This window comes from Drosophila yakuba, chromosome X (assembly GCF_016746365.2).
Source record: "Drosophila yakuba strain Tai18E2 chromosome X, Prin_Dyak_Tai18E2_2.1, whole genome shotgun sequence".
In the NCBI taxonomy this organism is placed as follows: Eukaryota; Metazoa; Arthropoda; class Insecta; order Diptera; family Drosophilidae; genus Drosophila; species Drosophila yakuba.
This window is the reverse complement of record NC_052526.2, coordinates 7,575,319-7,602,868: the sequence shown is the minus strand read 5'-3', so window position 1 is coordinate 7,602,868 and position 27,550 is coordinate 7,575,319. Positions and strand designations below refer to the sequence as shown.

The following is a 27,550-nucleotide window of genomic DNA, read 5'->3' as shown; positions in this document are numbered from 1 at the left end:
CACCAAGTAGTCGTTGAGTTTAGGCTTGGTTTCTATATTGTTCAGTTCAGTTCAGTTTCTACAAGGTTCAGCAACATTCAGAGCTCTTCCAAATTTTTATACAAATTATTTTTGTGCTTTTTTTTACATCCAAAATATTTTGTAACTTTTACAACATTTTCTAAAAATTCGTTGAAAGAAAGGCAAACGGTATATATCAGTGCTACAACAACGGTACGTAACCAAGCCAATATATACAACACAATCTAAAACACACGTGAATATTTCATATCAAGAAAGTTTTTATATTGCCATACAAAAAACGGTGCTAACAACAGTTGCTTGTGTAAAAACCATTTCATTTTACACATACACGCCTTTTCTACACAACAGTAAGCCGCGGTTCGATGGCCCAACTTTTCGCTCAGCGCAGTTCGAACCGGGTTCGAACCGTGTTCGAAGCGAACGCTGCAAAGTCTATAATAGCAGCCCGTCAGCAGCGAGCGTTGTTAGTGTTAGTTTTGCCCGCGTCGCTCGCATTTCGCTGTAGAAGCAGAACGTAGAAGAGAACAAATACCGCCGTCGTGTTTGTTACTTTGAATCGTAGGAATTCGATTAGGAACCGAAGCGAATTGAATTGTTATCAAAAAGCCGAATTCTTTACGTAATAGTACATAGTATAGTTTAATATAGTTATATACCGCCATTGGAACTATAATAGTCAAAAATACTCTTGTTTTATTTTATTTTTTTGCTGTGAGTGCGCGTGAATACGTGGAAAAATAAGAGGAAAACTGGAAAATACGCAGACTACCTGTTGATCCGCAGATCTCTACGGATTTAGTGTGTGTGTGTGTGTTTTTTTGTTGTTTTATTGTTTATCCGTTTGCCAAAGGTCGCGGGCTGAAAAAGCAACCACTTTCGCCGTGCCCAGTGCACGTGCATTCAATATATTTGGAAAATATTTTGAAAAATATTTCAAAAATATTTGGAAAATATTTCGAGAATATAACCAAACACAATACAAATGATGGTGGCGCTACGGTTGCCCACCATACCCATAAGCTTCTGGCTAAGTTTGGAACTATGGATTCTAGTGAACCAAGTCATCATTACTCACACCTTCAACCTGGAACAGCGATTGCCAATCGTGAAGTACGGACATCGACACTCGCATTTCGGCTACTCGGTGGCCACTCACACGATTGGTGAGGCCAATGGGCCCAACAAGACCAATTGGTAAGTGGCTAACATTCATACATATATCATTGATCATCGAAGAAGGATCCAAAATATACATGGGTTACGCAACTGTCGTTAGCCTAATTCGATTAGGTTAGGCAATTAGGGCTAAAAGCACGCATGCGATAAGCAAATGCTTCTTGTATCGGTGAATAATACTAATAATCTTACATATATTAGTATAAAATCAATTTACGCTTCCAAAAGATTTATGCCAAAAGTGTCTTATTTTTCCTACGAAAAAATGTTGGTTAAACAAATCGCTGAAGATCAGGTAGAAAAGAATCTATAAGTAAAACGAGGCAAAAATCGAAAATTCATGGCGGCACGCGGGGAATTTCGTTGGCGCGAAAACAGGTTTTTATTTTCGCCAAATCGAATTCAGCTTAATTGACTGGCATTGATTGTTATTAATCAGCAGCACGGCCAGCAACAACATCAACAACAAATAATAATAATAATAATTTGCATTGCAATCGTTGTATTTGCTGCTGTTTTCAATGTTTGCTAATGCGCGAAACTTGTTTCTATTGTTGGATTACCATAAAGTGTTTGAATATATTGAGTATTTGCAGTGATGATGCCAGGTTTTAGATGGGCTTCTGCCAAAACGCAGTGCATTGCAACGAATCGAGTTAAGCAATAATAATCCCAATGCAGTTAAGCTCTTTTTTCCAAATTTTACTGCCCTGGGGGAATTTTGAAAACTCATCAACAGTGTAAACGATTTATTTACCCTGCGATAAGAAGAGATTTTAATACCTGAGAATTGGCCTGTTTTTAATATTTTTTTTTTTTTTGCAAATATTTGTCTCGCTTATTCACATTCACTGGTATTTATTTTTTGTGCGACTGATAGCAGAATGCAGATAGTCGACGAACAGTCGAAATGTTTGTCCTTTTATCTGCTTTTGTGTTTGCCCAACTTTTGGGTTGAACCCTTGCATTTTTGCAACTGCAACGGATGTCGATTTTTGTCGAGGGTTTCATGTCCATTAAATGAGCAAACGATAGACGACGACGACCTATGTAAGTGTCTGCAATGTCTCGAATTGGCGACTTTATAAGTTGACCAACTCCTTGGCGCATTCTCTCCATTTGGCCAAGCCAAACGCGGTAGACAAAACGGAGCCAGACGGCGGTGGCCATAAAAATGGGCAGACAACAAATCGGGAATCAATACAAGCCAGCGAATCCACAGCGAAATAAAAGAATTCAAACACTTTTTATGACGCTCTTCAAACGCAGCTAACTATGCTATTAAGTTAAGGATTTATGGCTTGTTAAGTATTATTTACAAATGCATACACGCAACACTTATTTTTCCGAGTGCATTAATGCCATTGTGGTCTGCAGTTGGCATTATTTCCCCCAGCCAGTTGGTATTTGCAACATTTTTTAGAGCTGGTTAACTCCAGCGAACTGGCAGTGGGTCAAAGTAATTACACCACTCTTCTACAACCACACACTGATTTTTGCCATAAACAGTAGCTAATCCACCGCCTTGCCCGCAGTGAATCCTTTACCAGCGCAAGTTACCCCAAATCCCTAATCGAAATCCAGACTTTGGTGTGCTTCCATTCCAACCACCACCAACCATGTATTATTCGGCCAACCGACGATCCCAGAGCGCCCATCCCCCGTCCTCCAGTCGCGCAGCCCGGAATCCGGATGCCGCCTCCTTGGCGGCCACCTTCCTGGACAAGAACTCGAGGCCCAACTTTCGTGTCATCCGCACGGTGATACCCCTTGAGTTGCCATCCTTTGTGCAGGCACCCGCTTTGATTACCATGTTGAAGTCGCAGATTGCGCGTCGCAAGCAATTCCTCGAATCATCCAATGCCCTGGGCGAGGATTTGCTGAAACGAGTGGGCGGCAGACGCGATGCGGTGTTCTTTATGCACAGCAATGCAATGGGTGAACTGAAGCAGGCCATTAGTGAGCTGGCCGGTCTGCTGCATCAACTGGAGCTGGTGTACGACCCGGTTGCCTATGGCAAGGTATCCGTGCGGGCCCAACAGGCCGATAAGCGGGCCCAGATGTCCGAGAATCTGCTCCACGGACGCAATGAGCAGCTGGAGCGCCATGTCGACCATGCCAGGACCACCGGTTTCCGTGAGCGCACCAACGATGCCCGTCGTCGTCTGGCCGAGAAGGATGAAGCTAGCAGGGCGCTGGGCGTTTGGCGTTCCTACTAAAACTGGATCACAACGAAAATCACATCGAATTCGGCTATATCCCCTGAGGAGACACAGCTATATCGGAAACTATGATAACTTTTGATTTAAATATGGTCCCTGGATATTTTGTTTGTGACCATTTAGCTGATCTGTGATGTTTGCCTTGGTTTTTGGAAACGTATGCATCATCTATCTATTGGTTAACTTACTGGACTGGAACTTAAATTGTATTCATACTGATACTACTACTACTACTACTAAGGCCCCCAACACCTTACATTTCAACTTTCAAATTATTCAAGTGCTATACAGTGCCTAGCATAGCCATAAAAGATAAAAATTATCTAGTAAACTGCATAGTTATATTCCTTGAAAATAATCTAGTAAACTGCATAGTTATATTCCTTAAAAATAATCTAGTAAAGTGCATAGTTATATTCCTTAAAAATAATCTAGTAAAGTGCATAGTTATATTCCTTGAAAATTATCTAGTAAACTGCATAGTTATATTCCTTGAAAATTATCTAGTAAACTGCATAGTTATATTCCTTGAAAATTATCTAGTAAACTGCATAGTTATATTCCTTAAAAATAATCTAGTAAAGTGCATAGTTATATTCCTTGAAAATTATCTAGTAAACTGCATAGTTATATTCCTTGAAAATTATCTAGTAAACTGCATAGTTATATTCCTTGAAAATTATCTAGTAAACTGCATAGTTATATTCCTTAAAAATAATCTAGTAAAGTGCATAGTTATATTCCTTAAAAATAATCTAGTAAAGTGCATAGTTATATTCCTTGAAAATTATCTAGTAAACTGCATAGTTATATTCCTTGAAAATTATCTAGTAAACTGCATAGTTATATTCCTTGAAAATTATCTAGTAAACTGCATAGTTATATTCCTTAAAAATAATCTAGTAAAGTGCATAGTTATATTCCTTAAAAATTATCTAGTAAACTGCATAGTTATATTCATTGAAAATTATCTAGTAAAGTGCATAGTTATATTCCTTAAAAATTATCTAGCAAACTGCATAGTTATATTCCTTGAAAATTATCTAGTAAACTGCATAGTTATATTCCTTAAAAATAATCTAGTAAAGTGCATAGTTATATTCCTTGAAAATTATCTAGTAAACTGCATAGTTATATTCCTTAAAAATAATCTAGTAAACTGCATAGTTATATTCCTTAAAAATAATCTAGTAAACTGCATAGTTATATTCCTTAAAAATAATCTAGTAAACTGCATAGTTATATTCCTTAAAAATAATCTAGTAAACTGCATAGTTATATACCTTAAAAATTATCTAGTAAACTGCATAGTTATATTCCTTGAAAATTATCTAGTAAACTGCATAGTTATATTCCTTAAAAATAATCTAGTAAAGTGCATAGTTATATTCCTTGAAAATTATCTAGTAAACCGCATAGTTATATTCCTTGAAAATTATCTAGTAAACTGCATAGTTATATTCCTTGAAAATTATCTAGTGAACTGCATAGTTATATTCTCTAAAAATAATCTAGTAAAGTGCATAGTTATATTCCTTAAAAATTATCTAGTAAACTGCATAGTTATATTCCTTGAAAATAATCTAGTAAACTGCATAGTTATATTCCTTGAAAATTATCTAGTAAACTGCATAGTTATATTCCTTGAAAATGATCTAGTAAAGTGCATAGTTATATTCCTTGAAAATTATCTAGTAAACTGCATAGTTATATTCCTTAAAAATTATCTAGTAAACTGCATAGTTATATTCCTTAAATTATCTAGTAAACTGCATAGTTATATTCCTTGAAAATAATCTAGTAAACTGCATAGTTATAATCCTTAAAAATTATCTAGTAAACTGCATAGTTATATTTCTTGAAAATAATCTAGTAAACTGCATAGTTATATTCCTTAAAAATAATCTAGTAAAGTGCATAGTTATATTCCTTAAAAATAATCTAGTAAACTGCATAGTTATATTCCTTGAAAATTATCTAGTAAACTGCATAGTTATATTCCTTAAAAATTATCTAGTAAACTGCATAGTTATATTCCTTGAAAATAATCTAGTAAACTGCATAGTTATATTCCTTGATCTCGCTGGCACACTTTCCCATGCGATCCGTATTCCAAATCCGGGCTTTTAAACATGTGTTTTTGAGTCAGTTCAGTCGTATATCTTTCGGTTTTATGCCGGGTGTGTGTTCTGCATTACCAATTAGTTGGAAGTGCATTTCTTTTTCTTTTTTGGCCATGATCAAGGCCAACTCTGGTAGGTGAGGTGTCCATACATACATATATGAAAAGCCGCCGACTGCAATCAAAAAGCCATTTACACGTTCACTCGCACCACGATCCCTGGTCATGTGCATTGTAGCTGCCCCCGTCTCTTTCTCGCCCAGCATTGCCCTCTCTTTCGCTTGGACGTGCATGTCACGCGTTTTGTGGGGTCATCCGAATGGGGGAACTATGTAAACCTGAGCATGGAACTGAACCTGGTACTGAATCTGAACCTGAAACTGGAACTCTGTACTCCGGTTTAGCGGAACGTGAACATTATGGTTGGTATAAATTCGCTTGGTTATCGTGCTATCTGCGTAGATAGTAGGAACCTTTTATAAATTATTTCCATGCGGTAAAGCTAAAGTCTGCCCAACTAAGTAATACAATTTATACAAATTAAGAGTAAAAAAAAGAAACAGCCTGAGTCACTTGTTTTTAGTAACGAATTCGCACGTATGAAAAGTGCAACTAAAAATCAATAGCCCTTCACAAATTGCAAATACGAGGCATAATAATAAACATTGTACTGTGGTGACCCCGTTTGGCAAAAAGTGGTGACCCCGTTTAGCAAAAAGTGGTGACCCGTTCAGCAAAAAGTGGTGACCCAACCACATCGAATGCTCACTGTGACTTGCAACTGCAGCTTTATTTGCAAATGACGCACTTGAAATCGGAAGAAGCTGTAATCTGTGAACGGATGTGAGGAAATTGCTGATTTCGAAGGACGGGACGATCCATTTAATCGTTGCATTTCATTGCACTTCATTTTCCTGACCGATAACTGCACTGAACGCAGACCTTGAATTTTCAGCTCGTTTTTGCTGTTTTAATTCTTTTTTTTTGTTTATAGCTTTGTTTGCACTTTTGCGATTGTCGCATATTTGTTTTATTAATGAGAGTGCAGTAAACGCAAAAGGTACATATGCAAATAATGTGACTCGCTTATCGCCGGGCCCATCTTCACTTTTTTATACTTTTTTTTACGAGTATGCATACACATGTATGGCACAATTATCACCCTCGATGATATAGTACAAATTGAGATACGCCGCTGGGATGGTCGATTAAGCTACATATATACATATAATTGCTTTCGTATACCGTGAATTTTGATTACTATTGTGGCATTCGCAATGCCATAAAGTGAGTATATACATATATTTTATATATATATATACTTCAAGCAATGCGTATTTAAAGCTGACTTTATTTAATTACCTGCAAAATGACATTCGAAGTGATGCACTTTGTGGCAAGGCTCCATTTTACATATTGCTAACTTGTTGAAGTGGTTAGAAAATGGCATGAAATTGTAGCCTGATTTTTGCTCGCTTGTAAATCTTTGGGATTCGTGGCATCTCGTAGATGTTGTATCTCATGCTTGTCTTCTTCTGGTTCTTTCACAAAACAACTCACTGCGCGTGTTTATGCCGCCAACATGTGTTGCCTGTTTGCGCCAAAATGTAGAGGAGAAAGAACTGAGTAGGAACTCAAAAAACTTTTCGGCGAAATGAGGTCAACAGACGCCAAACAGTCGGAAGAATGGGGCTGGGGGGTTGGTGGCTGGGGGTTGGGGTTTGGTTAATAGTGGTAGTTGGGTGGTTGGGTGGTGCTCAGTGGGGTGGGTTATTCACTGGGCTGGTCGACGGTTTATGGTTATCATTGTTGCGCTCTTACTCGCTGCTGGTGCGTGTGTTAGTTGCCAAATAGTTGGTAGTTCAGCAACAAAAAATGAAGGGAAACCAACCCAAAAGTACTCCACCCCCCTTTTTTCCCCCCAGTTTCCTAGTTTTCGACTCGTAAACAAATGAAGCCAAAAACGCGAAAACGCCAAGCGTCAAGCCAACAGAGTCAGTCGACAAGGAAATGGCCAAAAAACACTTGCTAAGGCAATGTAAGCTGGCAGACATGTGTGTATGCCATAAATATGCGCACTGGCAGCCACAGTGCGGGTCACACAAATACACGCTTCTTGTTTTATAATTGTAAACTACAAATAATTTGTTAAACTCTATATACAACTATTTTGCAAGTAATTGGCATATGAAAAACTAAAATTAATAGGTGTGCTTAAAATTCGTTTATCTGCTTCCTATTTTCGTGACCGCTGGTGTACAATTGGCTGCTCTGCAGGGATCTTGGGGCATTAAGTGCCGACGCAAAAAAAAAAGAAGGAAAATATGAGGGCGTGACTTTTGGCAGCCACGATCCATGAGAAAAGTTCACTTGTTCAATTTTAGCTAATCGAGTCAGCAGTGAACTTTTGTAGCAAGTAATAATAATAATTTACTTGATTTAAATTAATTAATAAACATAATTAATAAACATAAAATTAGGGAGAATCCTAGAAATCCCTTCTGTAAATTCCTTAGATAAATTCCTTAGATTTTTGTCATACTGCGTGCCCACTGTGGCAGTGAAGCCAATGGAACGTTGAGCGGCACATAAACATGCGTGAAAATTCAATTGATTTTCCGGGGAGCAGAAGGCGGCATAGTTGGCATGCGTATTTATAGAAAATAGAGGAAAAGCCTAATGCTGCACACGAAAATAACAAAAAAAAAAAAGAAGAAAAATTGCTTTTTTTTTGGTGTGGGAAACAAGAGGCTGGCCGATTCGGATTCGCATCGGAAAAGCGATCTGGGAACTGGGATTGCGAATGGGATTGCGATTTTGCCCAGCTGTCGAGTGGCGAGAAACAAGACGACGCAGATATTCAGATACTTAGATACTCAGATACACAGATATTTAGATACTCAGATGCACAGATACACAGATACCCAGATATTCAGATGCACAGATACACAGATACCCAGATATTCAGATGCACAGATACTCAGATGCACATATTCTCAGATACACATATTCTCAGATACCCAGATATTCAGATATTTAGATACACAGATACTCAGCTACACAGATACATTTGCGAATATATCCGAGGGACTTGCAACATAATTTCTGCCAGCAACTAATGAGACCCGAGGCCCCGAAAGTGTTGCCACAGCCTCAACTTCGCGGAGCTACGAAAAAAAGCGAAAAACGCGTGGGCGGCTCTTGATTTATTGCCAATTGGATGGCAGTCGCACAGAAGAATCGCGCACTGAAGAGCTGCGAAGATACTGGCCCCACTCGCAATCCCAAATCCGAATCAAAATCAAAGAAGAAAAAATTTAAAAAAAAACCCATGGCCGCGTGGGTTAACTGCAGGGAAAAAAACTAAACACGAAGTTGCAAAAAAAAAGGCAAAAAATTGGAAAAAAAAAAAATTGGAAAAGAAGAAAAAAAAAAAAGGCAAAAAAGGAAGAAAAAAAGGCAAAAAAAATTGGAAAATAAAAAATAAGAAAAACGCTCACGATGATTTTGCGCATAGAAATCAAAGAGCCCACGCCTCGGGCTCTTTTTGGAAGTGGAGAGAAGTATCGGCCCACTAGAAGAACTTTGGCCACAGAAGAAGCTAGCGACTTCCGAAGAATCGTCTTCCCCTGTCTTCCCCCGTCTCAACCCGTCTCTCACCAACCAAACGATAAATCAATAAGCTCCGAAAATGTGGCAACCGCTTCCACTCTGCCACCGCTCGGCACTCCGGACAAATTGCCCACTGGGCTGGGCAACCGCAATCTCCTAATGACGTAGGATGGGCCACAGATCAGTGGGCTGCAGCGGAGGATCAGCGAAAGCCAAGCGACAGACAAAAAGGAGCGACAAAAGTTGGATGGTAACCAGAAGTACAGGGTAAGAAAGAAATGTACAGGGTAGTTAACAAAAGTACAGGGCAGTAAACAAAAGTACAGGGTAGTAAACAAAAGTACAGGGCAGTAAACAAAAGTACAGGGTAGTAAACAAAAGTACAGGGTAGTAAACCAAAGTACAGGGTAGTAAACAAAAGTTCAGGGTAGTCAACAAAAGTACAGAGTAGTAAACAAAAGTACAGGGTGGTAAACAAGAGTATAGGCTAATAACCAAAGGAACCCTACAGTTCCCAGGAAAGATCTTCAAAAGGGAAGTTTACATTTAAACTATATAGTATACCATATAGTATTCGTGTAGTAAAGAACACCAGATGAGTTCAATTAGATAACTGGGCTATCGATTTAAGTACATATATATGAAAGCTAGACCTCGACCCAGACGAGGTGGCAACCGCAGATCCGAGATCGGAGATCCGAGATCAGAGATCCCAATCCCCGATCATCGCACGCAGATGCAGATTCCCCCGGCGATGCCGCCACTAACCCCATTGGTATCGCAGTCACATGGGTGAGATTTATGGAGCAAATACCGTGGTTACCCCTTTTATTTCGTCCCAACTCCCTGCCTTCCAATGCGATGCGATGTGATGCTTTCTGTTTGCCCCGCGGCTGAGCTGAGAATTGTGCGAATGAAACTCGTTGCCAGGGCGGGGGGGAAAGAGACAGAGACAGAGGGAGAGAAAGAGACAGAGACAGAGGGAGAGAAAGAGAAGGAGGCAGAGGGAGAGAAAGAGAGAGAGAAAGAAAGAAAGAGGGAGAAGGAGAGCGAAGCAGGCCAGACAAAGCCGCAGATGGATCGAACCATTGCCAATAACCGTACCTGCCCCAGTCACCAAGCTACACTGAAGAAAATACGAATGTATTTCATTCGAGAATAAATATTTGAGTGCTAATATGCCTTAGTAGTTAATGGGTAAAAGCTGTGTTTAACTATTATTAATCATTATTGGTAATGATGACACTGAACTCGACCTTTTTGTTTTTTCCGGTGCATTGGCAGTAAGCCGAGACTTTGTTGGGATCGCTCTCCATCCCCATCTCCGCCACACATATAGCCACAATCCCCCTCCCCCCCCCCCTGTGCAACACTACGCCCCTGTTAACCTTCCCGTCCAGCTCAATCCGGTCCAAGTGGCTTCTGCCCGCTTCTCTTGGCGGATCTGCGATCGTGTTGCTTGCTGTTTTGCTCGCTGTTGCTTGTTTCTAATGAAAACTGACGCCGTTCGGTTTCTTTTTCCCAACTCCAGTTGTTTTTTTTCTCTTTTTTTTTTTTACTGTTTTGCTGCCTTTTTTTTTGGGGGGGGGGGGGGGGGGGGGGGGTTTTGCGTGCTAAGAGATCGCCTAGCGATCGGTTTTGTTTTTCTCCGATTTTTTCTTCTTTTTTTATTTCACGGTGTTTTTTCGTTTTTTTTTCTGTTTTTTTTCTGTTTTTTTTCTGTTTTTTTTCTGTTTTTTTTCTGTTTTTTTTCTGTTTTTTTCTGTTTTTTTCTGTTTTTTTTTTTTTTGTATTTGGTTGTAACGATTTTGGCTGGCAGTTTGTTAAACATTTTGGGCCATTCGGGGTGAACCAAATGAAGATCGTATCGAGCCTTTGGGGGTTTAGCATCAACTGAAAACGCTGAGGAAATTGATCACTTCTGGTGTGATGGCAACTCTGCACGAGAGCGGTAACCTTCTTTCGCTGCAATCGGGGTCACCCTTGGTCCTATTTGAACAGTCTAAAAATGTTGGCCACTCTTAATTGAGATTTTTCTTGACCACTGCCATTTCAATGAAATTATTCGTGTGAAGCAACTGAAATTCGTTAAATGATCATTTTCATAACAAAAATAAATAATTGCTCTTGAAATTATTCTATTTATGCAGTTGGCAGATTTCAGAGTTGACACCAAGCATCGATCATTTGCACACTTCTAAATTGTTTGGTGTGATTTTCATGGACCCTTTGGAGTTCTTTGCGTCTTTTCACATATTTTCTTAATTTTCCATGGTCTCTTTTTCTTTCACTGATTTATTTTCCTCTTTTCTTTGTGGACCATGCATTTTCCTGCCTTGATTGCGAGCTGTTTGCTCTTGGCATTTCGAGGCGTTTGGCTTCGCGCAATTTGGTTGCAACTGCCACGGAGTTTTCCTTCTGCCACCAACCCCATTCGGCCCCTAATTTCCGCTTGGATTTTCCACATTTTCCCGATCTGCATCTCATCTCTTCACCGGTTCGTTTTTCACATGCTGCTGCGAGATTTTCGTGGCTCGTTTATTTATTATGATTATTTATTTTGTTTTACTTAGTTTGCGGCTGCCTGCCACAGATGTTGGCAGTTCATCAGCTGCGAAAAGGGGCGGTGGTCGCGAGGGGGCGGGGCACACACACCTATATACATACATGTGTACACATGGGCTGAGGATTGATTAGATTTGTTCAGTTGAAGATTTCCCCGCTCTTTTCTTTCGAGTTCTCCTCTTCACACTGAAGAGTTCAACAAACGCTTGCCACGCCCCCAGTCGCCCACTTTTGGGACGTCTTTGTTTGCCTCCCCCCGCCCTGCGCCCATTTTCCGTTACAGAGAGAGAAATGCTTGGTTATATGAGGCTTTAAATAGTTAACTTCACTACAAGTAGCGCTGGTACCTTTTTCGTTTAATTAAATGTTAGAGATTTTGTTGCAGAGATTTTTTCTGAATTCTCCTTAAGTTATTAAGTTATTTGGTCTCACAATTTGTGCTGCTGCATGTGGTGCATCGTTGGTGCAACGCTGCAAATGCAAATTCAGCCGCAGCTCGACTGGCCACGCCCACCCGCCTTCGAAAAGCTGTGGCACGTGGGTGTTGCGGTGCCATGTTCGCTTGACGAATTTTGACTTTTCGACTTCGAGACATCGACTGCGACTTGGGTTTCAGTTTTTTTTTTTTTCTTGGTCGGTAAAACCCAGCTGCAACTTTAGAGCGCAACACCCAGACTAATAGGCCCAGACTTTTGCGCCGCCTTGGGGCAACAACAACAAGCGACTCCAGCTACAACTTCAACTTCCACATCAACTGCAACTCCAACTTCATTTTCAACATCAACTTCTTCGACTGCGTGTGGGCGCCAAAATCGAAAACTGAAAACTGAAAACTGAAAACTGCGATGGCGACACAACTCTTGATAAGAATAAACTAAACGAAACGAAACGAACACACAGATACTCGTACACATTGATGTTGACAAGCTTGCAGTGCGGCACTTTTACCAAAAACAACAACAATTATTGGAAACGAATGATAGACTCTCTTGAATACTCTTTAAAAATTATATAAATAAATATTTTTTATATTTAAATATAAAAGATATATAGAGCTGTCCAAACAGAAATGTATCTGTGGCTCCTTTTGGTTGTAATAATAGCAATAATAGTTAATAGTATCTATTTTTGTATTCAACACAAATTGTTTATTTCGTTAACTAAAAGACTCAAATTTCCAAGCCTTGTGCTATTTATAAATAAAATCCAATTGCTTTGCAATATCACCATACCCTTTCGGCAGAGTAGCAGAACTTCAACCCGTTTCGTTGTTGTCGCCGTGTTTAATGCACTTGGGCTGCACTTTATGAGTTGTATTACTTGCAGTCCATAGACCTGCTTTTTCTCAGCATTTTCAGCGTTTTCTGCCTCTTAACATTTTCCACGACTTATTTGCTTTCCAGGTACGTTTATCTGACTGCGGAGTTGCAGTCATGGCACCAAACTGTCGTATCTGTGTGGGTCTCACAACTCCCCATGGGTTAATTGATAAGGTTATTGTTTTCACTTCTTGTGCCCTTTTTTTTTTTTTGCCCCCCTCCCCCTTCCATTTCATAGGGCGTTTCTTTGAGTCCAGAAATTACTGGGGGGGCGTTTTCCACGGGGGCGTCACTGCCACACAGCCAGAAATACAGAAAGTCAGAAAGTCAGAAATCCAGAAGACTTTACAACCAGAATGAGGTGCGTTTGAGCCAAAGGCGTTCACAGAGTTTTCCGGCAAAGTCATCGGCTTTTCGGCTGATTGATTGCCCTGATTGATATTTCCTCATACTGAAAACGCCCCACAAGCGACACATATTTATTGGATTATTAATGTGTCATCCACATAATTAAAGGAAAAACTTTACATTTAAAAGAAAATTTAACATAAGCCAAAAATATGGCAAATGTTTGGCCATCGAAATGCCTGGTGAAACGCATGGAAAATTTTAATAAAACTTTCATTATCCACATGATATTTAACATAATTTGATATAACCAAATGAAGTCGCCACGTCTGGCATTTTTGAGCGGATTCTGGGAGTCATCAAATTAACGAACCGTTGACGCCAGACATCATCAACTTTTTTGGCTTTTTATTTGTTGTAAACCGATGCTGGAAAATCATTCTGGCGGAAAAGCGTCTCTTTCTCTTTCATTCCCAACCATTCGCTGGCTCATTTTAATTTTTTTTTGAAAAAGTTTTATATATTTTCGTGTGGCCGGTAATTAAAAAGCGAATCACGTTTCGTTTTATGATTTCGTCGGCTTTTCTTGGCTCTTCGGGCGTGGGTAGCATTTGTTGCTTTCGTTTCTTGTGCAGTGAAAGTCTCCGATTAATCCCCCTTTTTTCCCGCTTTTCCACGCCGATCACATTTAGCCCATTTTCGGTCACTTCCGCTGGGGAAAAAGAGGAAAATCTCACAGTTAATTAATTCCCGAGTGCGCCAATCGCATGCAAAACGTTGAAAAAACGCACTCAAGCATATCGCAGCCACTGGCTAAATTATGTCACATACTTACTGATCGTTTCTATATGGCCAATTAATTGGGGGAAATTCGCGACTGGAATTGTTGCCACTAAACGGTTTCCCGTTGCGCCAATGAAAAATGGCTACTATGGCGAAAAGTCATCATTTGATCGCCCATTTTGGCCACTTTTGGCCAGCTGTTGTCTAGTAACTTTTCTTTTTTAAGCTCAATTCTCAATTTTGGCTCATTTTTGGCCTTCATTTTGCGATCTCTTCGCTTTAATGGGCCGTAAACACGATCTACACCATTCGCAATTTGGCAATGTTGATCCAATTAAGATGTGGTTAAGTCCAGAGAAAGCGAACCAAATGACTGGATTTGTAAACCCATTTCAATTGAAGGTCTTTAAGTGGATTAGCTCAATTACAATTAAATGATGGATTGTTAAACAAATAACATTATTCCTTAATTACTTTAACAGTAATGGCACTTATAAAATGGTTTGTCATTTTTCCTGGATAAATACATTTTTTAAAGCGGCTAACTTTCCTTTTCTCTCCACATATATTTCAATTTTTTTTTTAGCGGGCTGATTCATCCGTTTGGCAATTAAGGCGCTGGCAGCGGGTGGGCGTGGCACTTGGCACGACCCAATTACTGGCCACCACCCACACGGACACCCTGCTGATAGGAAAATAGAAAACAAAAAACAAAAAGGCAGAAAACAGAAAACAGTAAATAGAAAACTGAACAAAAACCAATTAATATTTCGCCGCATTCAAGTGCCGTGGCAAGCAATTTGCGCATTACGCATACGCCCGGTGGTACAGGATAAATGTTATTAAAACTTATTTGTTATTTGGCGCACAGAACTTGTTTGCTGCAAGCTGCTGAACTGCTACCTACGTAAAATTTCGTTTTTTTTCATTTTGTTGGCAGCTGCCTTGATGTTGCTGCTGCTGCAGTTGCATTATATGTATGTACATACATATGTATGTATGTTGCTGCTGCGGCTTCCGTTTCATTGGCATTTTCAACGCTTCGTTGACGCTGACGTTGATTGCTAAAGCCGCAGGCGAAATCCCGATCGAGATCCTCAATTCCCAGCCCTGAAAACCCGATGCAGCCAGTGCCGCCCAGATTCCCCAGATCCGCAGATCCACAGATCCCAAGATCCATTTGCATGTGGCAGCAATTTGTGGCAGCCACACGAGAAATTCCAATCAAATTGGCGTCGTTTTTTTTGAACCGCAGTGAACTCAGTGTGCTTGCAGTGTGCTCGCCAATGTGGCCCTGGCTAAAAGCAATTGTCTGTCATTTAGCCAGCACCTGTTGCTCTGCCGCCTTGATTGAGAACTTGTTGCAACTGCAGCAGCAACTGCAGCAGCAACTTTTCGCAGACGGGCGCGGCACATCAGCTGTCAGCAATTTGTTGTGATCAATTTATTAAAAGTCTCGCATCGAATCGGCTCGAAGGACGCTGGACTGGTCCTCGCTGGCAACTCGGCTGAGATAATCACAAAGCCGACTCATCTGCATAAATGGCCGTGCCATCGCCTCCGGACCACAGCCACCCATCCAGTTCCCGGAATTCGCAGCAATTGTGGCACCTTGCCCCGGAATTTGTCATTGTTGTGGCACTACAAGTACGCGCACTGCACAAAAGAATTGTAGTAATTCTAGGAAACTCGAATGTTTGAACCAAAATAAAAATTATTTTTTACGCAAAAAAACAGAAAAACGATTTTCACCAAATTTTCAATATTTACGATTGGTATTTTCTGTATAACTTGGCTAAAAATGGTCAGAAAGCGAAAAGAATTACAGTTTTGTACTCCTAATTACCAATACTAATTAAACAAATCACTTTTTGACCGACTTTATTAAAATAATTTTTGACCAAATTTTCGCATTTTTTGTAAGGGGTAACATCATCAAAATTTGCAAAAAATCGAAAAGAAATAGAATTTTTTTTTGAAAACACAGTTCGATGGGAAATTTAATTACGAGCTCAACGAGGTATGACATTCCATATTTGGAACAATATTTCAAATGCTGTGATCAAAATACTGATAATTATAGTAGCAAAAACCAGAAAAACAATTTTCGCCAAAATTTCAATATTTACCATAGGTATTTTCTGTTAAATATATTATATATATTATATATATTATATATATAATTTATTCATTTACAAGAGTGTACTTATGTAAAAAAGGGGTGTTGTTCTGTAACAAAAACACATTATTAAAGCTTTCAAAAATGGCCAGCACTCCCTGTTTTTGAGAGTGTACTCAGCTGAAGGAAAGCGAACTGATGGCCAAAACTGCATTTACATGTTCGCCAGGGTTGGGCCAAGAACACAGAATAAAAACACAGAACCCAGAACCCAGAGCTCAAAACCCGTCTACAGGGTTCTCTTGAGGGAGCCGATTGGTTCCGAGATTGCAGTTTGCAGATTGGAGATGGGAAATGGGAATTGGAGTTCGGAAAGCGGGGAGCTTAAGTGCTGGGGAGCTACGAGTGTCGGGCAACTGGGGACCAGAAAAACCTCTTCGATTTGCTCCCAGCACTTCAACTCACTCACTCACTGCGATTTCTGTGGCTTATGCATATATGTCTGTATATACATATATATGTAGGTTTTATTTTGCTGCTGAGTAATTTTTGCTAGATATTTGCACCAGCTTACTCGGCAATGATATTCACATTGATGCAAAACTCAATTCTGAATAACTTTACTCACCTGTTTTACGACCATCCAATTAAGAATACCGGTGATAACACTAATTGCTCTGGCTCATTAATTTGTTTCTTTCATTTTTGTTTAATTTGTGTGTTTATTATACCCGTTACTCGTAGAGTAAAAGGGTATACTAGATTCGTTGAAAAGTATGTAACAGGCAGAAGGAAGCGTTTCCGACCATATAAAGTATATATATTCTTGATCAGGATCAGTAGCCGAGTCGATCTGGCCATGTCCGTCTGTCCGTCCGTCTGTCCGTCTGTCCGTCTGTCTGTCTGTCCGTATGAACGTCGAGATCTCAGGAACTACAAAAGCTAGAAAGTTGAGATTAAGCATACAGACTCCAGGGACATAGACGCAGCGCAAGTTTGTCGATTCAGGTTGCCACGCCCACTCTAACGCCCACAAACCGCCCAAAACTGCCACGCCCACATTTTTGAAAAATGTTTTAATATTTTTTCATTTTTGTATTGGTCTTGTAAATTTCTATCGATTTGCAAAAAAACTTTTTGCCACGCCCACTCTAACGCCCACAAACCGCCCAAAGCTGCCACGCCCACACTTTTGAAAAATGTTTCGATATTTTTTCATATTTGTATTAGTCTTGTAAATTTCTATCTATTTGCTAAAAAACTTTTGGCCACGCCCACTCTAACGCCCACAAACCGCCCAAAGCTGCCACGCCCACACTTTTGAAAAATGTTTTGATATTTTTTCATTTTTGTATTAGTCTTGTAAATTTCTATCTATTTGCCAAAAAACTTTTGGCCACGCCCACTCTAACGCCCACAAACCGCCAAAAACTGTCCTTCGCACTTACACTAGCTGAGTAACGGGTATCAGATAGTCGGGGAACTCGACTATAGCGTTCTCTCTTGTTTTTTGTTTCTTTCATTTTTGTTTAATTTGTGTGTTTATTTTTCGTTTTTAATCAGTGCTTTCCTTTGAATGATTCCACTCACATTCACAGCATTCCAAGTAGCCTCAGTTTTCAGTTTTCAGTTTTCAGTTTTCAGTTTTCAGTTTTCAGTTTTCAGTTTTCAGTTTTCAGTTTTCAGTTTTCAGTTTTGCAGCTTGCAGCTTGCAGCTCCCCGCTTTCCAATCACAACCTTCTCAATTCACAGCACGCTAATCACTTGGCCACATTTGCAGTCACAGTTGTCGGGGTCACCATTACCATCACCATCACTATCACCATTCCCCATCTCTCTGCCATCCATTTCCAGAGGAGAAATTAGCAAAGTGCTGGCAAATGATCCGGAGTTGGCTCCCGGAATCAGAAAACGCGAATGGGACACTTTGCAGATGGCCCATTCCAATGGGATGCGATGCGGATGCAAGTCATGAATGCCACCACATTCATGACCAGTAGTAGCACTCAGTGTAGTCAATATACCCCACGTAGTACCCAGTACACCAGCAAAGGGCTATCCGCAATTGATGCCACAGCTGCTGTTTCTACAGATCACAGATCACAGATCACGATGGGCTGTCCGCTCACGCTAATGAATGCTGATGATGACGAAGTGCATGTCTGCCATCACTGCATACACCGCAAAAAAAAAAAAAAACTACAGTCTTATTACAAAAAGAGGTGCTATTACTATTGATACAATATTATGTTAAGATATCATTTTTAGTTGATATACATTTATTTATTTTGGATTAGCATTGCATTTCTTATCTAGTTTGTGCATAGTTGTGTGCATTTTTTTCGAGTGCTCCGTTGAAATGAGTTGGAAATATGGATGGGGACTTGTCCGTACGGCTGATGTTTTTGCGTGCCGCAATTTCAATTTGTTTGGCCACTTGATGGGCTTTCCTGCCCCCGAAAACCGAAGATCACCATCGCCATCACCATTCGCATTTTCCCCCGTCGGTCTTTCACTTTTGAGGCTGAAGACTGGAGACTTCGGACTTGTGGCTTGTGGTTTGAGTTTTGCGATCTGCGGAGCGACTTGCGCAAGCATTTTGCTTTATTGGATGGATGCCGACCACTTGAATGGCTCGCTATGGGGCTCCCCAACCCCCCCCCCCTCTCCCCCTTTACTCCCCCTGAAACCTCGATTTCCCCCCTGTTTTCCACCGTTCGCCTTGACAGCTTGCACTTGAACTAAAATGCCTCAAACTCGCTGCTGCCGTTTATTCATTTCTTATATTTTTTTTCTCTGATTTTTTTTCGTGTTGACAACACACAAATGGAAAGTACAAATAGAAACCGAGCACCGTGCATCTTGTTTTTTTTTTTTCGTATTTGTATTTTACTAACGGATTTCTGCCTGCTTGGCTGCATTTCAGTGGCTTAGCCTTGAAAAGCATGAGTATCTACGTATCTATGTATCTATGTATCTGCGTATCTACGTATCTATGTATCTACGTATCTACGTATCTTGGTGTCTTCTCCATTCGACATACATATTCGATTTGGAGCTGACTGTAAACGGAAATGCATCAAGCCATTTTCTCACCTCGTTTTCTATTTTTTTTATCATTTTTTTTTTTTTATTTTTCTCGACTGCATCTGGGCAAGTGGAATCATCGTTTGGCCGGCTTTTTATCTGGCTGAGTTGTCACTCTGTGGTTATTGCTCCAAGTTTACTCACTCCTCTCGCACTCACCTGTCCATCAGGCTTATCTTTGTTTGGGAATAGTCGAGAGTTATGGCTCCATTTACCTGCTGATAAATCCCGGCTATCAAGGCTACAAAAATGCACAAGGAAAAATATGTATAAAACAGTTTCTACAGAGAATAATTGTGTTTTCAGCCAAAGTTCTGTTTTTGGACAAGTCTTAATTATTATTTATTTATAATAACTTTCAGAGGTAACTATAAGGAAATACTTGCAAATCGCAGACTTTATAATAATTTCGTACCCTTTCTTCTCCTTCGACGAGAGTTTCTTCTTCCACTCCACAAAGTCCAGATCCTCATTTTTATGTATCTGCCCTGTTTTTTGATTTCCAGTTTCAGTTTCTTTGGTTATTCTTGTATCTTTTTTCTCGCCTTTGGGCGTTGCACCTTCTTTAGCTTTGCTTTGCTCCTTCTACTTCTTCTGCAGTTTTTTCAAATTTTTTTTTTTTTTTTTTTTGATAACTTTAACATGCGACTGGCATTCCATTCCTTTCATAATTTTTTTTTTTACAAATTTTAAGGCGCATTCAAGGTCGTCCAAACACAAAAAATATGAAAAAGTGAGGTATAGAATTAATTGGCGGGCGTGATAAGTCCAAAATGGTTTGGTTTTTGCTTTTCAGTTCTGGATTCCGCCCCTCATTTTGTGTTGGCCTTTTAAACGCCCCCTTTTGCTGTACATGTATTATGTATTATTTATTGTTTTTCGGTTGCCCAGCCAGCTGTGCAAAAATCAACTGACCAACTGACCAAAATCGCTGCAGGCTACTGTTTCATTTTCCTTTTGTTTGCGCCCAATCGAGGGGAAAATCCATCTGAAAGGGGGAAAACCCATAAGGGAGGGGAGTGGGGAGGTAAATCTATGACACACAGACGGAAGCGTCAACATCCATTAGCCACAGGCCAGTGAGCCAATGAGCCAATTAGCCAACTGCGAGCCATTCAACTGCCACCCCCAAAGATCGATGGAAAAGCACTCGAGTCTCGGGCACAAAATGCAGCTCCAACTACGCCCGCAAAATGTGCACTGCGAGAAATTGGTATGTGGTTTTTTAGAATAACTGTTTATAGCTAAGCACCAATACAAACAAGCCCCATAACTTTTTTGCCGCCTAAGAAAGTTGAATTCCTAGCTCAATTTTTGTGATCCATTTTAATGAAATTTACAAAAAGTAACATAAAAAATGGCAAAAAATATGTAAAAAATTTCAAAAAATAAAAATCTCCAGATTTGAATGCAAATCAATTGGGAATTCGATTACGAGCTTAACGAGGTATGGCATTACGTTTTTGAACCAATATTTACAAAGTTTTAGCCAAAAAACCCATTTTTATTTCGAAAATTAGGAAAAACTTCTTATGTCCAAAATTTTCTAATTAAACAATTTTTTTTGTCTTGATTTCTATCACCCCATGTCAGATGTACACATTACACATAACTTTTAAGAAAACAACGACTTTTCTCTCTGTGTCGCGTTAAGCTGAGATGTCATCACTTTCGCTGTCGCCCAAAAGGAAAATCTGGCTGCCAATTAAGCGAGGGGCGGAAAAGGGGTACGCGGTTTTTCCGACTGTTTTCGAACCTTAGATGGTCAGCTTTAATTAGCAGCCGGCGACAATCGAATCGCTGCGAATCGAATCGAATCAAATCGAATGGAATCGATTCGGATCGAATGGATACATGGATCGCAATGGATCGATCGCTTGCGCAGTTATTTCATCAATGACATTTAAGGCTTCATTAAAAGTCCTGCAAACGGGCGTGACCTTATTTGGGACGCAGAGTGACAGGGGGGTGGGGGGAGGAGGTTGGATGGCACAGGAATCGAAGGGATATATGCACTGTACATGTATGTATGTAGCTGTAGAAATGGAGGATCTCTAAGGCCGCCGCATAAATTTCATTTGATTGGACTTCGCTAACGAGCTCAGCGATGGTCACGTGATTTATGTCGTTTTTGCAGAACTTCAATGATAAATAAACAAATAAATAAAAAAAAACCCCACTCTTTTTACCATCTGATCCAGTTGGCGTATCTTATCATTGCCTGTTATGTATATTTACCATTATCTTGACTGGAATCAGGACAAATGTGATTCAGCCGCGTGCGTGATTAAATTTCTGCATCAGTCACAAATAGAACATTCTATCTAAGGTTATGAAATAGTTATGTTTTTCCAATTTTTGCGACTGATTCATCGTTATGCAGGAAGTTAAGAAGAAACATTATTCCAAAGGCTAAACAGTTCTTATCTATGACGCATTTAATAATTCATACATTTATTTTTAACTTATCATATGTTATTTATAAGTTGATGCTCCGCACCGCGTGTTACTCTATTTTATTGTTTGATGCCTTTGATTGTGATTAATTTCATATCAAGTTTAACATCAAGGTTAATGTTCAGCTATCACCCATATACAAAATATAAACATCAGAGATTTTTTTGTAACACTTTCGAAAACCTAAAACAGATCGTGTCACGATCTTTTGGTACCATCTCAAGGGACCAAAATTCAGCTAAGCATCTTGTGGGCATATCGCAATCCCCTTTGGAATCTCCTTGGCCGCCGCCTGTGGCAGCACCATTAAAAATGCAAGTTGCTCGGCCAGTTGGCTGCGATGGGCTGTTGGCCAAGGAGCTCTTGTGACTTGGCCACGTTTCGTTAGCCCGTTTCGCTTTTACTTAACATTTGAAGCCTTTGCGCCGCTAATTGGCTGAAAATACCAAAAATGGCAATGCATGACGACTCCGCTGGCTGAAGGAGCAAAGGGGATTACGTGGTGGGCATTCGGGTAGTGGTATGCTGCGTTATGTGCATCGCAATCGCTGGCGGGGATGCTGATGGTCCGTGGTCTATGGTCTTTGCACTTCGTTGGACATGGCAGTCGATAGTTGGTGCTACGAGTCGATATCCAGGCTACAGTTGATCCTACAAGCCAATAACTAGTGCATAGATGATCCTACAAGCCAATAACTAGTGCATAGTTAATCCTAATAACTATTGCATAGTTGGTCCCACAAAACCAATAACTAGTGCATAGATGATCCTACAAACCAATAACTATTGCATAGTTGATCCTACAAACCAATAACTAGTGCATAGTTGATCCTACGAGCCAATAACTAGAGCATAGATGATCCTACAAACTAATAACTAGTGCATAGTTGATCCTACGAGCCAATAACTAGAGCATAGATGATCCTACAAACTAATAACTAGTGCATAGTTGATCCTACAAAACCAATAACTAGTGCATAGTTGATTCTACAAACTAATAACTAGTGCATAGTTAATCCTACAAACTAATAACTAGTGCATAGTTGATCCCACAAAACCAATAACTATTGCATAGATGATCCTACAAACCAATAACTAGTGCATAGATGATTCTACAAACTAATAACTAGTGCATAGTTGGTCCCACAAGCAGAAAACTAATGCATAGTTGGTCCCACAAGCAGAAAACTAATGGGTAGTTGGTCCCACAAGCCGAATGATGAGTAATTTTTAAGAATAGCTGGTTCCAAAAAAAAGAGTAATCCCATATAAACATGGAATTCTTTAGAGGCAATTAAAACCCATTGAATATGGAAACGCATTCTTCAATTGTGTACTGGCATATACTTCCCTATTGTTCAGCTAACTTTATAATTTCCCAAGAATATGATCATTAATCAAAGCGGTTTCTGCTACAGAGTAAAGCAGGGCTATATAGGCAATATTTCATTTTATTTTTACACAATTTGCATGCGTGATAAGGATAAGGGCTGTCAGCGATATGAGTGTGTAAGCCATCCCCAGGGAGCTGCAGTTCCTTAATGAGCCAGCGTATTGTGTATCTGCAAAGGGGTTTTGGGTTTTTATCCGCTCCTAATTGACAGGCAGCATTTTGCAGTGGGCGTTACGCTGTTTGTGGCATAAATAAATATTATTTACTCGCCCTTATCGATTGCGTGGGCAGCTAGCCACCAAAAGCCAACCAAAAAGCGTGGGTGCAAAGCTCAAGCTAACTCAAGCCATACTTTAATCCCCTCAGGAAAAAAAAATAAAACCCAAAACTGGCGAATCGCGGGGCGTGCATCTGTGGCATGCAACTGCGGATCTGCGATCGGCGAGCATCAGTGTTGCCGCAAAAAGTGCCACTCTTCGATGGTATTTTATTGATATTGACATATTTCATTACCATTATCACCAGCGCTATCTTATCCCAGGCCAAGATATCGAGCCCTATAAAGAGCAATATCTTTAGATATGGCCACATTCCATTAAGCACATGAAACCATCCATGTTCAGTGTCCATTACAAAAATGTATGCTTTACTCCAGCTATAAAGCAGCCAAGCGATCAACACTTTCTTGACTTTGGCGCTCTTCCTTTCAATTTAAATTTGAATTTAAATTAGCCGCTGCTGCGAAGAAAAAAAAGCTGGGAAATGCGAAAAGAAGGGGTTACGAGTGGCTTAAGATTTGCATTTACTTTAGTTAGCTGGCTTTGAAGCACTGTAGAATTCTACTTACCAAACGTTAAATATTAATTGAGCATTTATATACCCTCTTTTTTCTTTCCAGGTATGTACTGCTTAACCCATTAGCTGCAGCTGTGATTAATTAAGCCACAAAATGCTGGGATATCTTTTCATTGTGAGTGCCACAACAATGCAGTGAATGGCAAACAAACCACACTCCACTGACAGTTTGCATTTAAATGCCAATCAGGGCCACACAAAATACGCACAAAGGGGCAAATAAAAGGGTAAAAAACTGACAGAAACGTGGACAATTTGAAGACATGTGATTTTCGAGTGCGGGTGGTGCTGTTTTTTTAATGGTTTCTATGGTTTTTATAGTTTCGCTGGTGGTGGTTTCATTAAGTCAGCCGCCTAATGCGATTTTGACAAATAAATTCATCAACACTTCCGCTGACAACTGGCAGATGAGGCAGCCACACAGCAGCAACTACTGCAAGTCCAGCTGCAACATAAATTGCAACTGCAACAGCAATTGCAACTGCAGCTGCACGCAAAAAATATTCACAGTCTAGAGTCAAAAAATATATGAAATACTTGCTTATAGCTTAGAAACTGAGAACTGAAAGCAAATAATTTTTTTACCCAATCCATGACTGTATAGAAATACATTTTACCATGCATGTAGTAAACATAACACATTTATTCTCAGTGTTCAACTGCTGCAAAATGTTAACAACGGCAGCAACAGCCAAACGCATTTGAAATTCAAATTTGAGCACATTTAACGAGCATTCGCTTGGACAGCAAAGCAGTTGTAGTTGCGTTTGAGTGGTTTTAGTTGACTGTTTGCTGGCTATCTGAGGGGGTGGTTTCCCCCAGGGGGGAGGAGGTGGGGTCTAGTTGAGCGGGTGGTGCAGTGGATTAGCAGCAGCCAGCGTTGTGGCTGTTGGCCTGCCATGTCGACGCTCATCAGGCTGACAGCTCTGGCAGAGCGATAAATTTGCCAGGCACCCAGGCTTCCAGTCAACCACCGCAGCAAATAACTGCAAAACACTGCACCACTGAGCCACTGCACCACTGCACCACTGCACCATTGCACCATTGCACCATTGCACCACTGAGCCACCCATGGCAAAGCGGAGCCATTCTGCACCACAGTGCTCAAGTTCTCGGGAAGTTCTCGGCGACCAGAGAATACACAAAGTTAATTGAGCATGCAACCAGATCAGATTCCTGATTCGCCTGTAACAGTGACAAAAAAAAAGTATTGCAACGAACAAATATTTATCTGAAACTATACCATACATTATTGTTTTATAGTTTATAAGAAATTCTTATATTATACAAATGGCTTTTTAATTCTCAATTTATTGTAAATGCGCACATATGCTAGCAAGTATGTTTTATGTTCTTACATATGTAAATGTGCATTCTGCATGTTTCTAAAAGTATCTGAGTATCTGAAAGCTGGAATATGAAAATCAACTTTTAATTTAGATTTTCAGAACTGAAAAATCCAATTTTCTAGATACTTTTATTTTTCACTGCTGATTTTTAGACGTTTCTTGTGATCCCTGTAAGTTATTAATTCGCGGAGTCAACAGAAATGCATACGGCAACGTGACAATGTGCGAGGGCGAGAGAGAGAGGGAGTGATAGAGCAAGAGAGAGAGGGATCTAGAGTGAGAAAGAGAGAGAGAAAGATATTTGAATAACTGAGGGCGCGAATGCGAATGGCTGTTTTCGAGCATTCCAGTATTTCAATATCCCTGTGGGCGATTTTCAGATATGCCAGGCGATGCGATGCACAGTCACCCATAAAAGTCAACGGACCTAATGAACTTGCAAATTTTTATGACTGCTTGTGTGGGGCTGTGTCGGAATATCACATTGACTTCCTGGGCTGGCGAATTTGTAAGAATCCGCTTTGATTCGAAGCTTATCGCAGTTCAAATGTGACATTTAATAGCTTTTTCAGAAATTTTCCAAGCTATGAATGCAACTTTTTTGTTCGCCAACATTTCAAACAGTACCCAATGCAAGTTCCTTCACTGTACTTGTAATTTTAAAATTTTGAATCAAATCACTGTTTTTGGCTGCCCACTAAATGAAGGGCAACTTCGAAGGTTTTTGTAAACCAACTGAAAAACCATCGAAATCGAAACGAAACGAATTCAAAATTGATTGCCTCCTCCGGATGCGATGAATTTCCAATGATCGCAGCAATAATAAACGAAGAGAGCCGAGGCCCCCAAAAATAAACAACAACTCCGAATGCCCATTGTAATAAGTGCACTTGAGTATGCCGTCCATAAAATGAGGCGATACGGTTTAGAGTTCAATCGCGATGGACATAACAATTATGATTACTACAGATCCAGTCGAATTACTATATGTATTCGTTCCCATTTCACCCACTGATAGTGGCTATCTGAAAAAAACTGAAAAAACTGAAACAAAATTGTTCATGCCGCATGGCCCCCAAATGTTTGACCCACTTACAGTATAGACAACGGGGCATAGTAGAATCGGAAGTATCTGGGATGCTATATACTGTATCTATCTACTCAACATATGTTGCCCCCAAATTCGATTTACCAGATTGCCTACTACGTAAGGGAATTACTATTAAATTTTACTATGCTTATGAAAAGAAATATTTAAATTATTCGTGGCACGTTATAGAGGGATAAAAACTGAGTAACACATTTCTGCCAGTTCTTATTTGCTTGAGGTTGAGTTTTTTTTTTTTTTTTTTTGTTTGCACAGCTGCCAACTCTCACAGGAACTTCACCTTCTCACTTCCTCTTGATAGCGTTTTGGGTTTTTGTTTTCTCTTTTTGGCATTTCCGATAAGAGGTATCAAAGTATATCTTGAAAAACCAATTTTTTGGCAGGCTAAAAATGAGTTTATGTTTCGTTTTGATAACGTAACTCAGAACTCCGAGAAAAGTCAATCCGAAATAGGAGTTAGTATAACCAATCGAATCATGATCGAGGAAAGTTCCCACAGTCAAACCGAAAGTGAGAGCGATGAGGCGCCGAAACCGGAACCGGAAAAGGAACAGAAACAGGAGGAGGAACAGGAACAAGAACCGGATGTGGAGCAGGCCAGGATCAGGGAATCCGCAGAGGATCTGAGCAGCAACGAGTGGCTGAGTCTGCATGGATTTCCACCTGGCAGCGCTGAACAATTGCTGGCCATTTTCCGGCGCTTCTGTTCAATAAACTCGCATCGCAAGAGTAAGCATGGTCTGGAGCTGAGATTCGCATCCGCGGAGTGTCTGCAGCTGGGCGTTCTGATGGCCAAGCGTCTGGTGGTGGGCAACATGCAGATCCACTGGCATGTCGGCCGCCTGGAGGATGATCCATCCATCAATCCCGATCCATCCAGAGAGCGCAGTGCGGCCGGTGAACTTGGCGTTTTGGGTAAATTGCGAAGGGCATTCGCCAACTACTTTCGCTAACTTTGCCAATGCACAATGTATCTTGTACTTTTAAAGCAGTAAAACAGCTTATTGGCAA

General features: G+C 40.2%; 3 protein-coding genes and 1 long non-coding RNA gene across 5 annotated transcripts in view; 3 read left to right on the top strand and 1 right to left on the bottom strand.

Annotated features, from left to right (window-relative positions):
• Positions 1-31: 31 nt before the first annotated feature.
• On the top strand, positions 32-5,498 carry LOC26536376. The gene is made up of 2 exons (XM_015190272.3): positions 32-213; positions 2,736-5,498. Exon 2 carries the CDS (start codon positions 2,820-2,822, stop codon positions 3,417-3,419), a length of 600 nt encoding a protein of 199 aa, XP_015045758.1. The 5' UTR covers positions 32-213; positions 2,736-2,819; the 3' UTR covers positions 3,420-5,498.
• Positions 484-27,550, top strand: part of LOC6524584 (integrin alpha-PS1) — a 48,466-nt gene continuing 21,399 nt past the window's right edge. For both annotated transcript variants that reach the window (XM_002100405.4, XM_039374969.2), the window contains exon 1: positions 484-1,218. In XM_002100405.4, coding sequence (XP_002100441.3) covers positions 1,007-1,218 — 212 coding nt within the window. In that variant the 5' untranslated portion in view covers positions 484-1,006. The remainder of the gene's footprint in view (positions 1,219-27,550) is intronic.
• Positions 1,130-27,550, top strand: LOC6524585. Its single transcript, XM_039374995.2, has 2 exons — positions 1,130-1,218; positions 24,126-27,550. The coding sequence occupies exon 2, from the start codon at positions 26,938-26,940 to the stop codon at positions 27,490-27,492; it is 555 nt and encodes a 184-aa protein (XP_039230929.1). The 5' UTR covers positions 1,130-1,218; positions 24,126-26,937; the 3' UTR covers positions 27,493-27,550.
• LOC120321635 lies at positions 19,048-24,131 on the bottom strand. Its single transcript, XR_005561359.1, has 2 exons — positions 19,793-24,131; positions 19,048-19,618 (listed from the first exon to the last, which is right to left on the bottom strand). It is a non-coding gene; the product is annotated as an uncharacterized LOC120321635 (long non-coding RNA).